The sequence below is a fragment of the Lissotriton vulgaris genome, chromosome 3_1 (assembly GCF_964263255.1).
Source record: "Lissotriton vulgaris chromosome 3_1, aLisVul1.2, whole genome shotgun sequence".
Lineage (NCBI taxonomy): Eukaryota > Metazoa > Chordata > Amphibia > Caudata > Salamandridae > Lissotriton > Lissotriton vulgaris.
In genome coordinates, this window is record NC_141689.1 from 2,134,156,363 (window position 1) to 2,134,170,598 (window position 14,236).

Below are 14,236 nucleotides of genomic sequence, written 5' to 3' on the forward strand. Positions count from 1 at the left end.
CGGAGCTCCATTGCTTTTACGTATAGCACTCACATTGGAAAAAGGCATTGCAATAAACGAGCCAGTGCCCCCCTACGCCAACAACACTCCCCTATTAGGAATCCCCACACCCACTGGCTTGATCACTAAGCGAAGCATTCTCAGCTGGTTTGGAGGGGATGGGAGTCAGAACAGTAGGAGGGCTGTTTGCTAACGGCGGCCTGATGGACCACGAGAACATTGCTCGGGAACATGGGAGTTTTGTGCAATTTCTTTATGCTACATACCACCTTGACCCGGTATGTGAGGAGGCACTGGGCACCAGCTCGGGAAGAACCCCCAACACACAAGCTCATACACACAGTATACTCAATGGGCAAAGGGCGCCATCTCATAAAATGGCTATACAAGGGAACCCAGGCACACAAAGGAACCTTCCTCACTGGACTACTTGACAAGTGGTCCAGAGACCTGGAGAAGGAGTTGGCAGCTAAGGAATTAGTCGCCCTCTTGGAATGTATCCAAAAAAGGTGTCATGTAACGCCAAATTTAAATTAATACAGTATATGATCCTCCACAGGGCCTACTTCACCCTGCACTGCTTGCAACACATTATCCAAATACGCAGTTCTTCTGCCCCAGATGTCAGGCAGAAGAGGCAGATATATTGCACATTATATGGTACTGCCCACGCCTTCGAGGGTTCTGATCGGAAGTCCCGCATATCATAGGTAACATTGCAGGACTCACCACATGGGACACAGCGGAAAGTTGTAAACTAGGGTTGCATCGCCGTCCTAAGTAGCAGAAAGTGCAGCTTCGCTTCGCTGACCTATCCCTACTCATAGCGAAGTGCTCCATTACAATGTGATGGAAATCGGTGCAACCCTCTGGGTGGAGCACAAAGTGCAGTCATTAGTAGAGAGGAGTAACGGGGTTGCGAAAAATACCGATCTCCATGGATTGGGTCCCCATGATGGTAGTATTCAAAGATATTGAATCCCCACCTTACAACACACAGTACATAAGAGCTGTCTCCCCACATAATACTAAACGGAACATCTCCGAATAGCATCAAGACGGACGTACAATACCATACCCTGCTAATTACAGGCCCCTGCATGCTGCACAAAGGTAATCGGGCAGAATCCCACGCCTATATCATCCAAACTAGATTTGTTTTACCAATCTACCATGTACCAACTGTAATAAAGTTTAAAGCTTAGACGTGGTTCGTCAAAATATGAAATCAATAAAGTATGTTTGAAAAAAAGCAGCCAAATTTTGAAATGCTGTTTTGAAGAAACCAGACCTCATACTGAAATGTGACAGAAGGAGAAGGGTGCAGTGTAACAAAAAGTGAATGCGGGACATTCAAGAAGTGAAGATAATTCACAGCACAACTCTTACATACTCCAATAGAACAATTTTAGTAGAACCTTCATTTTACAATGTGGATCACAATCAACATGATTATTTAAAGCTGCAAATGCAGTAGCCAGCTGGTTGAAGTGCACTCTGCTAAACTCACGGGGGAATGACTGACCGTGGTAGGGTCTGTGGCTGCATATCGCCGGACACCGCAGGTAGAGGTGATACAGGAAGGACCAGCCGCGTCCCTGGAAAGCCAGAGACTGAAGCATACTTCCTGCCGCGTGAGGCAGATCCCAAAGGATCTCTTAAAGCGACTGCTCGTCCACTTCTACCCCAAAGGGTCTGCGTCGGGGCCCCTCACAGTGTGTCATCCTACTGTTCTAGTGCGTCCCTAGAACTGTGTTCTGTTTTTCCACTCCATCCCGGGCACAGTGTTCCTCCGTCCGAGTCAAAATCAAAGCTAGTGCCCTTCTACTAGAATAAATTCCAGGTATGCGTTCAACAGAGCACTTCTAAGACATTGTTTGTGTAGATCTCAGAGATAGCGGTTTCTTCCCATATCACAGTATTTCGGCAGCGAAAGTCTGGCCTTCGTGCCAAGCTGTGCCTCCAAATGTCCGGTTATCTTTAAAGATCCATCTCCGCTGTATTCTTGTTATCCATGGTCAACGTCTTACCGTGTCAGTATCTGACACTTAAAAAGACCACTTGTTCATTGCTTACATTCACCATCCGTGCAATTCACTCAGCTGATTATGTCCGTCGTTGCTTTTAACGGATGTTCATTTGCTCATAATTCTTTTAGCATCCCGGGTCGGGTTAAAACCAATCCAGAGGCAGAGCTTATCCTGAGAGTCGTCTTAGAGGAGGTACTGCTAACGAGTAAGGTGATATAGGATTGGAGCATCAGGGGCCTCTCAGCCTATAGTAGCGCGCCGCACAGGATTCTGACGTGCTGGATGGCTGTGCAGTTACGCACGTGCTCGTCTGCGTCGGCTACTGTCAGTTTAGTGGGTTGGCTCATGTGGGGGGTGTGCTGTGTTTATCCTGTTTAGGGCTTGGAGAGGTTTAGGTAATCTTCTGTTTTGGATGAGAGAATGGGGAAGAAAGGCGGTCGGGAACAGCTCCACGGAGAGAAAACTAAAGCGGCTGGTCTTTTTATTTGACGCCGCGCAGACACTTTGGTTGCTGCCCGCGTTCCTGTACTCCAGCCGGGCTAGAGACTTTTATCGGACCGGCGCTCGGCAACGTGTAGGCAGTTCTCTAAGACATGCTGACAATCAATGATTATGTGATTGCTATGTGATAGTGTTTAGATTCACACTGCTGCCACATTGATGACTGCCATTATATTTAATTTTAGAATTTAAACTCTGGTGTGATCATAGTATTTCATTGATATTTTGACAACTGAAAACATTGATTTGGTTCTTTTAATTTTGATTGGCATTAAACCATGAGTTTTGGTAAATTTGTGAAGCGGCACATCATGAAGTAGACGGAGGCATTCTATGCTGAACATATGATGCTCATGTGTGCCTTGATAGAGGGTGTTCAAGACACAATTGATTAGCACAAACTAACGAGAAAGGGGAAAAAGAGTCTGCGACGACACAGAATTCCAGGACTTTGCAGAAAGCCAAAGCTAGAACCTCATCAACCAGCTGGATCTGAAAACAGCCCACACCTATCATGCCAATGCAAAATGAATACAATACTATTTTAATAGAACTGAACCCACAACCTCAACTAGTCTAGAACTATCCTTTAGCTCCTCTGTAATTGTTGGTTATCACAGCAACTAGATGGTGTAACTTTTATACAGTAGATTTAATACAAGTATTCTTTTACTTAGGTAAAAAACTGGATTTTTTTAGTCCTCCTAATGTAGATAACTTTTCTAGTGTTGCTGACCTAAGACTGCTAATATCCTGTTCTGTTTCATAGAAAACATCACTGCTTTTAGGATATTTTGTTTTCATGGCGTACAATAACCCCCATTAAGGCGTAGGTCTCTCCAGTGACCTCATGCATTTTCTGTAGGATCGTCACACCTGGTGATGGTCAATAGTTTAACACCATGGACCATCACATCCTTCTCTTAACCTGCCATCAATTTGCTTTTAGGAACATGGCTCCTGTAGATTTTTAGATTTTACAGCACACTTTGACAAGGTAGTGGCCTCCTGTCCCATCACAAGTAACTCCACTGATGTGTATTTTCTTAATTTCTTTCCTTATTTCTCGTCAGTAATGTCTACAGATTCCTGTTGGTAGTGCTTCTCTCCTTTTCTGATTTTACCTATTACACCATTCCAAGTGGGGACCCAAATTATTTTTCAGCTTAAGGGCAACTGCGAACAATCCACAAATAAGCATGCAGTATGCTCAGGGAGGTCCAAACTTCAATGGAAGTCCAAAACGTAGTGGTGAAGATTGAGATGATTGTGCTGCCAGGTTGCGATTACATTTGTTTTTGGCATTGGTTGTCAGAGAAGTGAAACAGTGAGCACCCATTTCTGTGGTATCCAGCACTTAATACTCAGTTTTTTTGTACTGTGTGCTCAAAAGGGTCAGACAAAAGGTCTTATGTGCTTTTGCCTTTTAACCATATTTTAACCGTGGCTGAAACCAGTGTACAATTAACTGAAGTGCTAAAAAACGCTATTGTTATTGGTCATTTGTAGACCCACCTACAAGCTTCATGGTGCTAAAGTAGCCATCGCAAGCAAACCAGAATTTTAGCTGTTTAATAAAAGTGAACACTACTCGCTGATAGCATAGTTTATTTGAAAGAGAGTCTGGTTGCTGCTACAGAAAAAAGCAGGTGTTTCTTAACCTTACTTTAGATATCTGAAGAATATGGAACTGTTAGAAATGGGGGTCTCTAGTTTGCAGGTTGTTACCCAGTCCAAGTAGGGATCTTTCTTCTTAGTCAGGATAAGGGGGAATCACTTCTAAAATAATCCCTGCTCACCCCCTTGGTAGCTTGGTATGAGCTGTAAGGCTTATCTCAGAGGCAGTGTCAAGCATTTGTACATAACAAACAGTAATCCAAGAAAACACTACAAAAGGACACTGCACCAGTTTTAGAAAAATATCCAATATTTTATCTATGCAAAACAATACCAAAAACAATTAAAATCTATCAAACAGTTCTTACAAATACCAATAAGCAAAAATAGACTTAAAATATAGTTCCTGGAAATTGATAGCCCTTCCAGGCTAACTCCGAACACCTTCACTTCCAGATCCACATCGACCCCAAGACCACACTCAGAGGCACCCTCCTCTACAGACCACCAGGACCCCGCGCAAAATTCAGTGAAGACATCACGGACTTCATCACCCCACATGCGCTCCCCTCCAAAGACTACATCCTTCTGGGAGACCTCAACTTTCACCTCGAAAAGATCAACGACCGCAACACCGCCACCCTCTTAGACAACCTCGCCAACCTCGGACTTAAACAACTGGTCACTTCCCCCACCCACATCGCAGGTCACACACTTGACCCCATCTTCACCTCCAGCAATCATGTCTCCTTCAGCCACACTACGGACCTCCTCTGGACTGACCACAGCTGCGTTCACTTCACCTACAACAAGCCGAAACCCACCAACCACCTCCAACCAACTCTGCAAAGAAACTGGAACAAAATCACCACGGACCAGATCTCCGCCTCGCTCCTTCTAAACGCCCCAGCCCACTCTTCTAACGCAAACGAAGCCGCCGCCAACTTCACCCTATGGTTATCCAACACCGCCGACACCTTAGCACCACTGAAAAAACGTCAAAGCAAACCTGGCAGCAAAAAGGCCTCATGGTTCAACGATGATCTTAAGAAGTCCAAGAAACTCTGCCGCTCCCTTGAAAAGGCCTGGAAAAAAGACCCAACCACTAGCACCAAGGACGCCTTCAAAAACGCCACCCGCACTCACCACCAACTAATCCGAAAGGCCAAGAAAACAGCATTCAAGGATCGACTAGACAACAACGCCCACAACAGCAAGGAACTTTTCAACATCGTCAAGGAATTCACCAACCCTTCGGCCAACTCCAACGACATCACCCCCTCCCAAGCCCTCTGCGACTCCCTAGCCTCATTCTTCCACAACAAGATTGCAGACATCCACAACAGCTTCGACAACCAACCCGGAAACCAACGCACCCTACCATTTGCTGAACATTCTCCCCCCGTGAACACCCTTAACGACTGGAACCCAATCTCCACTGAGGACACAATCCGCCTGATGAATTCCATCCACTCAGGATCCCCCACAGACCCATGTCCTCACCACATCTTCAACAAAGCAGACTCCGTCATAGCACCGCACCTCCGAGATGTCAGCAACTGCTCCTTCAACTCCACCACCTTCCCGGAAGACTGGAAACACGCTGAACTCACCGCCCTTCTGAAAAAACTCACAGCGGACCCCACCGAACTCAAAAATTACCGCCCCATCTCGCTCCTTCCATTCCCGGCCAAAGTCCTCGAGAAAGCTGTCAACAACCAGCTCGCCGCCTTCCTCGAAGCCAACAAATCCCTCGACTCCTCACAATCCGGCATCCGAGCAAAACACAGCACTGAGACCGCCCTCATCGCAGCAACAGACGACATTCGAACTCTACTGGACAATGGAGACACAGTCGCCCTCATCCTCCTCGACCTCTCTGCAGCATTCGACACAGTCTGCCACAGCACCCTTTTACAACGCCTCAATAACATCAGAATCCAAGGAAAAGCACTTGAATGGATCACCTCGTTCCTCTCCGGAAGAACCCAGAGAGTCCGCCTCCCACCATTCAAGTCCGAGGCCACTGAAGTCATCTGTGGCGTACCACAAGGATCCTCACTCAGCCCCACCCTCTTCAACGTATACATGAGCCCCCTCGCGGCCATCGCCCGCCAACACAACCTCAACATCATCTCTTACGCGGATGACACTTAACTAATCCTTTCTCTCACCAATGACCCCAGCACCGCCAAAACTAACCTACACGAAGGAATGAAAGAAGTTGCTGAATGGATGAAACAAAGCCGTCTGAAACTGAACTCAGACAAAACAGAAGTCCTCATCTTAGGTACATCCCCCTCTGCATGGGACGACTCCTGGTGGCCGGAAGCCCTCGGAAAAGCACCCATCCCGACAGACCACGCACGGAACCTAGGAGTCATCCTGGATTCTTCACTCTCAATGAACAGACAAGTCAGCGCCGTATCCTCTTCCTGCTTCAACATTCTTCGCATGCTCAGAAAAACATTTCGCTGGATCCCCACCGAAACAAGGAAAACAGTCACCCATGCTCTGGTCACGAGCCGACTGGACTACGGAAACACCCTCTACGCAGGCACTACCGCTAAACTCCAGAGGAAACTCCAACGAATCCAAAACGCCTCAGCCAGGATCATATTAGACATCCCACGCAACGAACACATTTCTGGTCACCTTAAAGACCTCCATTGGCTACCCGTCAATAAGAGGATCACTTTCCGACTGCTAACCCACGCACACAAATCACTCTACGACATCGGACCAGAATGCCTCAACTCACGACTGTCCTTCTACACCCCCTCCCGCCAACTACGATCTTCCAGCCAAGCCCTCGCCACGGTACCTCGCATCAACAAGACCACCATGGGAGGCAGATCCTTCTCATACCTGGCTGCTAAAACTTGGAACTCACTCCCCGCTTACCTTCGCCTTACCCAGAACCACCTAGCATTCAGAAAGCAACTTAAAACGTGGATATTTGACAAGTAATCGTCCTCCCCTTCCTAAGCGCCTTGAGACCCTCTGGGTATGTAGTGCGCTATATAAATTCTCTGACTTGACTTGACTTGACTATCACAGCCTCGTGAATAACAAATCTAAACAGTTCTGGCTGACTGCGGCATCGCAGGTCAGCTACGGTGTCGGGAAGACCCGCAAAACAGTACCTTTAGAATGGCAGGGTTTTGGGGACCTCGCAATGAGCTCTGATAAGCCTCCTTCGGTTCCGGAGGTTGTTGCAGGAGTCGTCGTGCCATTGAAGTCACACGCGTTGCAGATTAGACTCCGTGCGGTTGAAGTCAGGAGCGCTGGCAGCGCCCGGGCTGTGGTGCTCATCAATCAGTAAGACATGCCAGTGTTTGTTGAAGATCTTACGAACCTCTTTGGCCTGTCCAGAGTAAGTTGTAATGAATCTAATGGTGTTACTATATATATATTCACGGGCTAGCCCACAGGTCAACGTCGGTGCACACTAGTTGAAGGGTGGTGTGTTCTTGACCGTCAGAGCCATGCCGCTAAATATGAACGGATTATCGCTATTCAGCTAAGAAAAAGACGCACTCTCTCGATTGTAGCATTGATGGCGGTTTTAATTAGTAGCTGCCATGCCCCAACACGTTCCGGTCTAGTCACTTGAACCTTGTTCACAGGATAATTTTCCACAGAGAAGGGCCGTCATTTATTTTAATTGACACACAGTTACTTCCTGTTTTGTTATGCAATGCGTTGTGGTTAACGTAGTTTACAAGTTATAAAGTGCTCAGTGCAATTCTTAAAAAAGAGAATTGTTTGTGCCCAGTGCTCTGTGTAAAGTGATTTAAAAGACACACATTAATCTTAATTCATGTGTTTATCTGGCAAGTCATGCTTAATGTCAGACAGTTAAGGTAGCAGTTCATTTCATGCTCTATGGTGAGCCGGTTTTACTGTTCAGTCCATGAAGTTATGTCTTCAATGTAATAAATTTTTGTGAATTGGTACTGTACATTTTCTAATAAATGTTATTTTCCAATTTTATTTTCTCAGCTCTCTGATGAGCAACTGTTTAGTTGATCATTGGTACACATTTAAATGATTTTTGGTCTTTTTTAGTGGGGTATTTACAAGTGTACATAGAGTTCTTCGTCCTGGTTGAGACCTCTGGGAGTTAGAGTCCTGAATGTTACGAAATGTTTTGACTCCTTTTGTCACAGGATCTTTTCGCGATTGCCTCCTCTTTCACTTTGTGGGATTTGTTCGATTGCCCATGTGCTTGGCTATTGCATTCGAGCGATTAATGTGTGTTGACGGCTCGAATGTGTTCTAGGATTCCTGGTACACAGAGAAGGGAAAGAGGGCAGATAACCACCACAAGTGATACTAAGGAAATACTACGTTACTGGGAGAGGCTATCAAAAAAAGAGATTAACAAATGGTGGGAGCTGATAACAGTGCAAAAATATGTGTAAGTGAAAAGAATACCCAGGGGCCTCCGCCTACTACTAATGCCAATCCATAAAGACACCAGTGGCAAATTACTACAGGAGTGGGAGAACGCTTATTGGAATAATCGAGAGGCCTGATGCTTATATTAATAAAACATATTGAAAAAGTTCTTAAAGAAATCCGAAGAGAACTTAAGGAACGAGAGGAAGAAATAGAAAAAATGGCACTGTCTGAAGATTTAGAAAAATTAAAACATGACATCCTTAAAAATTTGGAAAAACATTTAGTTAGAGTCAAACAACGCAAACCGCAAAAATTTCAAAAAGATAAAATAGGTTTTGAAGAAGGCAGAATCTCTACCTTTGGAAGACAATATGAAGTGCGCAGAAACAAAACGCAGCTAGAAACAACAAGTAAGGAATTTTCTAGCTATGACTCACTCACAAGCACAGACGCAAGCGAAAATGAGAGCACCCCACAGAACAGCGTAGATAGCAGAAAAAAGACCAACTTTGTAACAGAAATGAGAATGGCATTAGAACAACAACACAAAGACCAACATCCAAGGAGAGGCAGAGGATGAGCATCAAGGGGAAGACAAGAAGAAGCAAGAGAGGCAAAAGAGGACCCAAAGCCGGATACATGGTCCAAAGATCGACTGAGACAACCGAAGAAATAGACAAATCAACTTCACAAGAGTTAAATGTCATCAATCTCTCAGAGAAAATTCTAAACTAGATGGAAACAAATGTCTTGAAAAAAGGCCTGAATTTTTGCCCAACATCTCATTTAAACATCGCCGAAACCAGGATTGACTTGTATAAATATACATGTAAAATCAAATTGGCAAAGATATATGCAGAAAAATCTATAACAGAACAACACACTAACTTCACAACATCTGTTAATTCGCTATCAGCCAAAGACAGATTAGGCCTGGAAAGCCTGGTAACAATGGGAGAAGACTACACACGACAACAAATAGAAGTCCTAGAGGAATTGGAGGAAATCCTACCCCCATTAGGAGCAGGAGAAAGTGGTCTAAAATCAAGATCATTATACTACCCAACCATACCACAGGGAAATAAAGAAGATGTCTTCCACGAGGCGATGATAGAGGACCTATATAAAATCAAGGCCACCAATTGTAAGGATAATTTTCCCAACAAGAGAAAATGGCATTAAATAAGCTACAGCAAGACAAAACCATCGAAATTAAACCTGCAGACAAGGGTGGCAACATCATCATCCTTGTCAACTAACCTCTGATCCAACAAATGAAATTGAAAGCAATTTAACATCCCTCTTACAACAGTGGCTTGATTTATATCTTATTTATGAAGAAGAACAAAACTATTTTAAATGTAACCATCGAACCATGTCTACCTTCTATTGAGTAACAACAATTCACAAAAGCAAAGTGAACCCCCCCCCCCCCCCCGGAAGACCTGTAGTCTTGGCAAATGGATCTTTATTAGAACCAATTTCAAACTACATTGATCACTTCCTGGCACCCCTGATTAAAGATCCTAGCTCCTACTTACAAGATACAACAGACCTCCTATGAAAATTAGAAGGAATCACATGGCAGCCAACTTACTAACTTATCACCATGGATGTGATTTCGCTGTACACAAACATCGAACACTCTATTGGGATCCAAGCATGTAAATGCTTTTTAGGCAAAAGGATTATTCAATATCAAAAGCATAACATGCTAATAGAAATGATTACCCTTTGCCTCTACAATAATATTTTCTTGTTTAATAAACAAATCTATAAACAAATCTAAGGCTGCGCAATGGGCGTTTCCTTCTCTCCCAATTGTGACAAATTGACAATGGGATGATTCGAACAGCAGATTGCTTTGGCAGAAGGAAATGACTAATTCTTGGAACAAAACATCTTATGGCTGCGCTTCATAGATGATTTGCTAATCATCTGGGATGGTTCCTTAAATATTTTGAAAAATTAAACAACAATGAGGCAAAATTGAAGTTCACTTTTAAAGTCAGCACCAAAAAAGTGACATTCCTGGATACAACTGTATACGTCTAAAATGGCTCCCTACAGACCACCCTACATTGCAAAATAACAGCGACTAATGCGATACTACATGGTCAGAGCTTCCATAATGAATCTCTAATATGGAGTGTTCCATATGGAGAGTTCCTACGAATCAGGAGAAATTGTTCAGCGGATACAGAATTTCAAAAACACAGCAACCAAGCGAGCAACAGATTCAAAATGCACAAATACCCCAAAAAAGTAATTGAAAAGAATCTACAAAGAGTAATAAATCAAAAACGGGGTGATATACTCCACAAAACAACAGCAAAGAATGAATCAGAAGATGCTGGAAAAATAAGACTCATAACAACTTACAGCGCAGAAAACAAGTGTGTTGGACTTGGCCTTTTCCCCCCCGAAATTTTTCGCTTTTGACCCCCTTATCTAGGATGTCTCCCCCATGGGATTAAACCTGTATAGGCCATGAGTGGTGTGAGACACCTGGTTGAAAATGCAATGACATGTAATAATGTGAGCACTTGTAAAATTCCCCATTTTAAAACTGCACCTGACTGAAATGTAGTGTTTTTAAAATGGATGCCATGGCCCTGGGCTTTGCCACTGGACTGTCATAGGTCAGCGGACTAGATAATATTACCCAGCTACCCCTAGCTTTTGGAGGGAAGCCTGGCACCCAGGGTGCTCAACCCCTCCCCTTGAGCCAGTGTGAACCAGTTTTTCCCAACATTCCGGAAGGTGCTGGCTCTGTGAGGGAGGAGGGTATAAATAGGGAGAAGTGCCACCAGAAAGTCAGTCAGCGCTGGGACCAAGAAGAGAGGGGACCTGCTGTGAGGTGCTACCGCCACATGGGCCTGTGAGCTGGGCCCTGCATCCCTATAAACCCCCCTCTGCTGTCCCCATGGGCCCCTGGCAAGGGAGGGCCCCTACCCAGGTCCCTGACACTGTGGGGACCGGGAATTACGCCAGCGCTGCGATGAAGAAGCGCCCAGGAGGTGAGAAATAGGACTGTCTACTCCCTCTGGTGAAGCTGTGACCCTGTGGAAGTGCTGGGTCGTGAGGAGCTGCCTGGAGGAACTGTTGCCCCTTATGAGGTACTGCCTGGCAAGCGCTATTCTGGGGAGGTTGATGCCCCCAGGGAAGTTGTGGCCCCTGTGGAAACGCTGGACTGGGAGGAGCTGCCCAGGGAGGATTGTGCCCTCGAGGAACTGTGTCTCTTAACCTGCCCCTGGACTGCCTACCAAGCGCTGTGGGGAGAGAAGCGCTGGGGCTGGTGTGGCCCCCGGAATGCTACTGGCCCTGGAAGTGGTGTGGGCAGAGGGAGGAGCAGTGCGCTGTGAATAGCGCCATTCTCCTGGGGAGAATCACGCTGGAGGAGCCTACCCTCGTTTCAGCGCGCTGTCCGCCATATAATTAATTAATTAAGAAGGGAGTCTACCCGTTATTGCCGCTGATATCACTGCCGCAGCTCGAGGAGTGTGGGTGCTGCCTTGCGCTGGTTGTACATAGGCGAAATCACCGCCGCGGCCCGGCGCTGCTGAGGGGACCCCCACCGCTGTGGGCATCTTCGCGGCCGCCCCGGGTACCAGGAGAGGGCCGCCGAAGTGAAGGAAGGGCTGCGCTCGGCCCTGAGGCCGCCGACTCCCGTATCACGTGACGGGGGGGCAGGCCGCGTCATCGGCCCCGCCGCGCACGGATTGGCCTGCCAGGCCGTGACCTTTGAAGGGCGCGCAGGGATTGGCTGTCGGCTGGGAAGGCCAGGAGAAGCTGAATCGAAGCCCCGGATCCCCGTGAGGTAGGAGGGGGACCCGGGTGAAGCGCTGGAGCGGGGCCCCCGGTGAGGAGGAGGAGCCGGGTGACTCCCCCGGAGGGGAGAAAAGTTCCCTTTGCGCGTGCTACGCCAGGGGGGCCTCGAGGCACATTGCCGGTGCCTGCCCCCTCCGCCTTGCAGCCCGGGTCCCCACAAGATAAGAGGGGCCTGGGAGAGACGGAAGTCGCGAGAAGGTGCTGCAGGTCCCGCAGGGCTCCCGGTTGGTCAGGGAAGCCCTGCAATTGAGAGCACTGTGCAGCAGGGGCATCGAGGCACATTGCCGGTGCCTGCCCCCACCGCAAAGGAGGCCCTGGACAGCCCGGTGAGTGTGGGCAACAATATACAGTGTGGGGGGTGGAGAGGGCAACGGGGCACAGGGTCGGTGTCCGCCCCTCCCCTGCCTCTGTTGACTAGGTGGAGCCCAAGTGCCCAGAAACCAAGTAAAGGCTGCTGGTGACTGCTTCAGAGCCCCGGGATACCTGAACTGCCTACAGAAGCCCCTGTTCACCCTAAAAGTTACAGGGAGGGAGGTAGAATGTTGTCGTGGCCCCCAGGGAAAGGGTTGACATGCCTAGCCCAGTGAGAGGTTCATTGAAATGCACCTTTTTGCCTGTTGCCTAATTTTCCCTGAAGTGTCCCACCTATATATGTAGGCCCCGAGGAGGGTTTGCCCTAGGTTGAGGTTCTTAGGCCCAGAGGCAGGCCCCTGTAGGTTCAATGTGATACAGGCCTAGTGGGTAGCTGACTGTTACCTGCCTATACTTCCTAGTGAGGGCTGAGCCTTATGCTAAAGCAGAGTGCCTAGCGTACTGCGTCCCCTACCTGGGATTGGGACGTCAGGGGCCTAATAAGGGTGGGCTGTTGTGTACACCCTGATGTTCGATACCCCTAGTTTGATGGTAGAGGGAGCCTAGTTGATTCATGACAGGGGTTCCTGATTTATGAGAAGGGCCCCTACCTGATATTTATGCTGGGCGATGTATGTTCCGCCTAGGTTGGTCAATGGGTTGGCCTGATGTGTTATTCCAGGCCCTTGTTTATGTACCAGATTGATGGGCCAGACAGGCTGATTTATTACAGGTGTTCCGGTCCATGTTATGCCGTGATGCCCTAATGTTTTCTTTCCCTTACAGGGGTTGGGTTGATGTTACTGTGCATGATGTATATCTATGCTAATATAGAAATTTTGCAATTACAGCCTTCCCTTTAGGATTAGAGTCTGAGTTGGCCCCGCCAGATTGGCCCCAGATCTAATGACATTTTAATCCCATCCTTTTCCTTCTTTTCAGCATGGACTACTTCCTATGTAAATAATTCCCCCCATTATTCGCTTGGCTCTGGCGCCATTCGGCGTCCTGTTGTGACACTACTGTTTTGCATTCTTTTGCCTTGCAGGTTGGAAACCCTACTAAACTACGTATCTTTTTCCAACTCAAACTGGTGTCCTGCCTCTTTTGTGGTGTGCCTGGTGTGTTGACTGTGGGTACTGCGTGAATGCTTCACATGTCCTCGAAGTTTGGCCTGCCCGCTTGATGCCATGCTACCCCCTTGGAGATTTGGGTAACCCCCATTTCTTACAAAGTGCTTAACCAAGGGGATCTAAAAACATTGGGGCATACTACAACTTAACCCAGTACTAGCTAAAATAATAGGTGACCACCCAAATATCACGTATCTCAGAGCTAAGAACATTGGAGACAAAATAACACACATTCATTTTCAAGATACAGTATCAACATCATGGTTACAAAGAGAAGGCATCTGGCCATGCAAACAGTGCAAGGCTTGTAAAATTGCAACACAAAAACAAGAGATTGACATCAACAAAGGCACGAAATGGAAGATC

The 14,236-nt window shown here is 46.8% G+C and overlaps 1 protein-coding gene across 2 annotated transcripts in view; it reads right to left on the minus strand.

Annotated features, from left to right (window-relative positions):
- Positions 1-2,174, minus strand: part of SLC30A9 (solute carrier family 30 member 9) — a 783,215-nt gene extending 781,041 nt beyond the window's left edge. The window contains exon 1 of one of the 2 annotated variants that reach the window (XM_086962700.1): positions 1,526-2,174. In XM_086962700.1, the coding sequence (XP_086818826.1) occupies positions 1,526-1,622 (97 nt within the window). In that variant the 5' untranslated portion in view covers positions 1,623-2,174. Of the gene's footprint in view, positions 1-1,510 lie in introns of both variants that reach the window. The other variant, XM_086962699.1, reaches the window with a different exon arrangement.
- Positions 2,175-14,236: the final 12,062 nt, after the last annotated feature.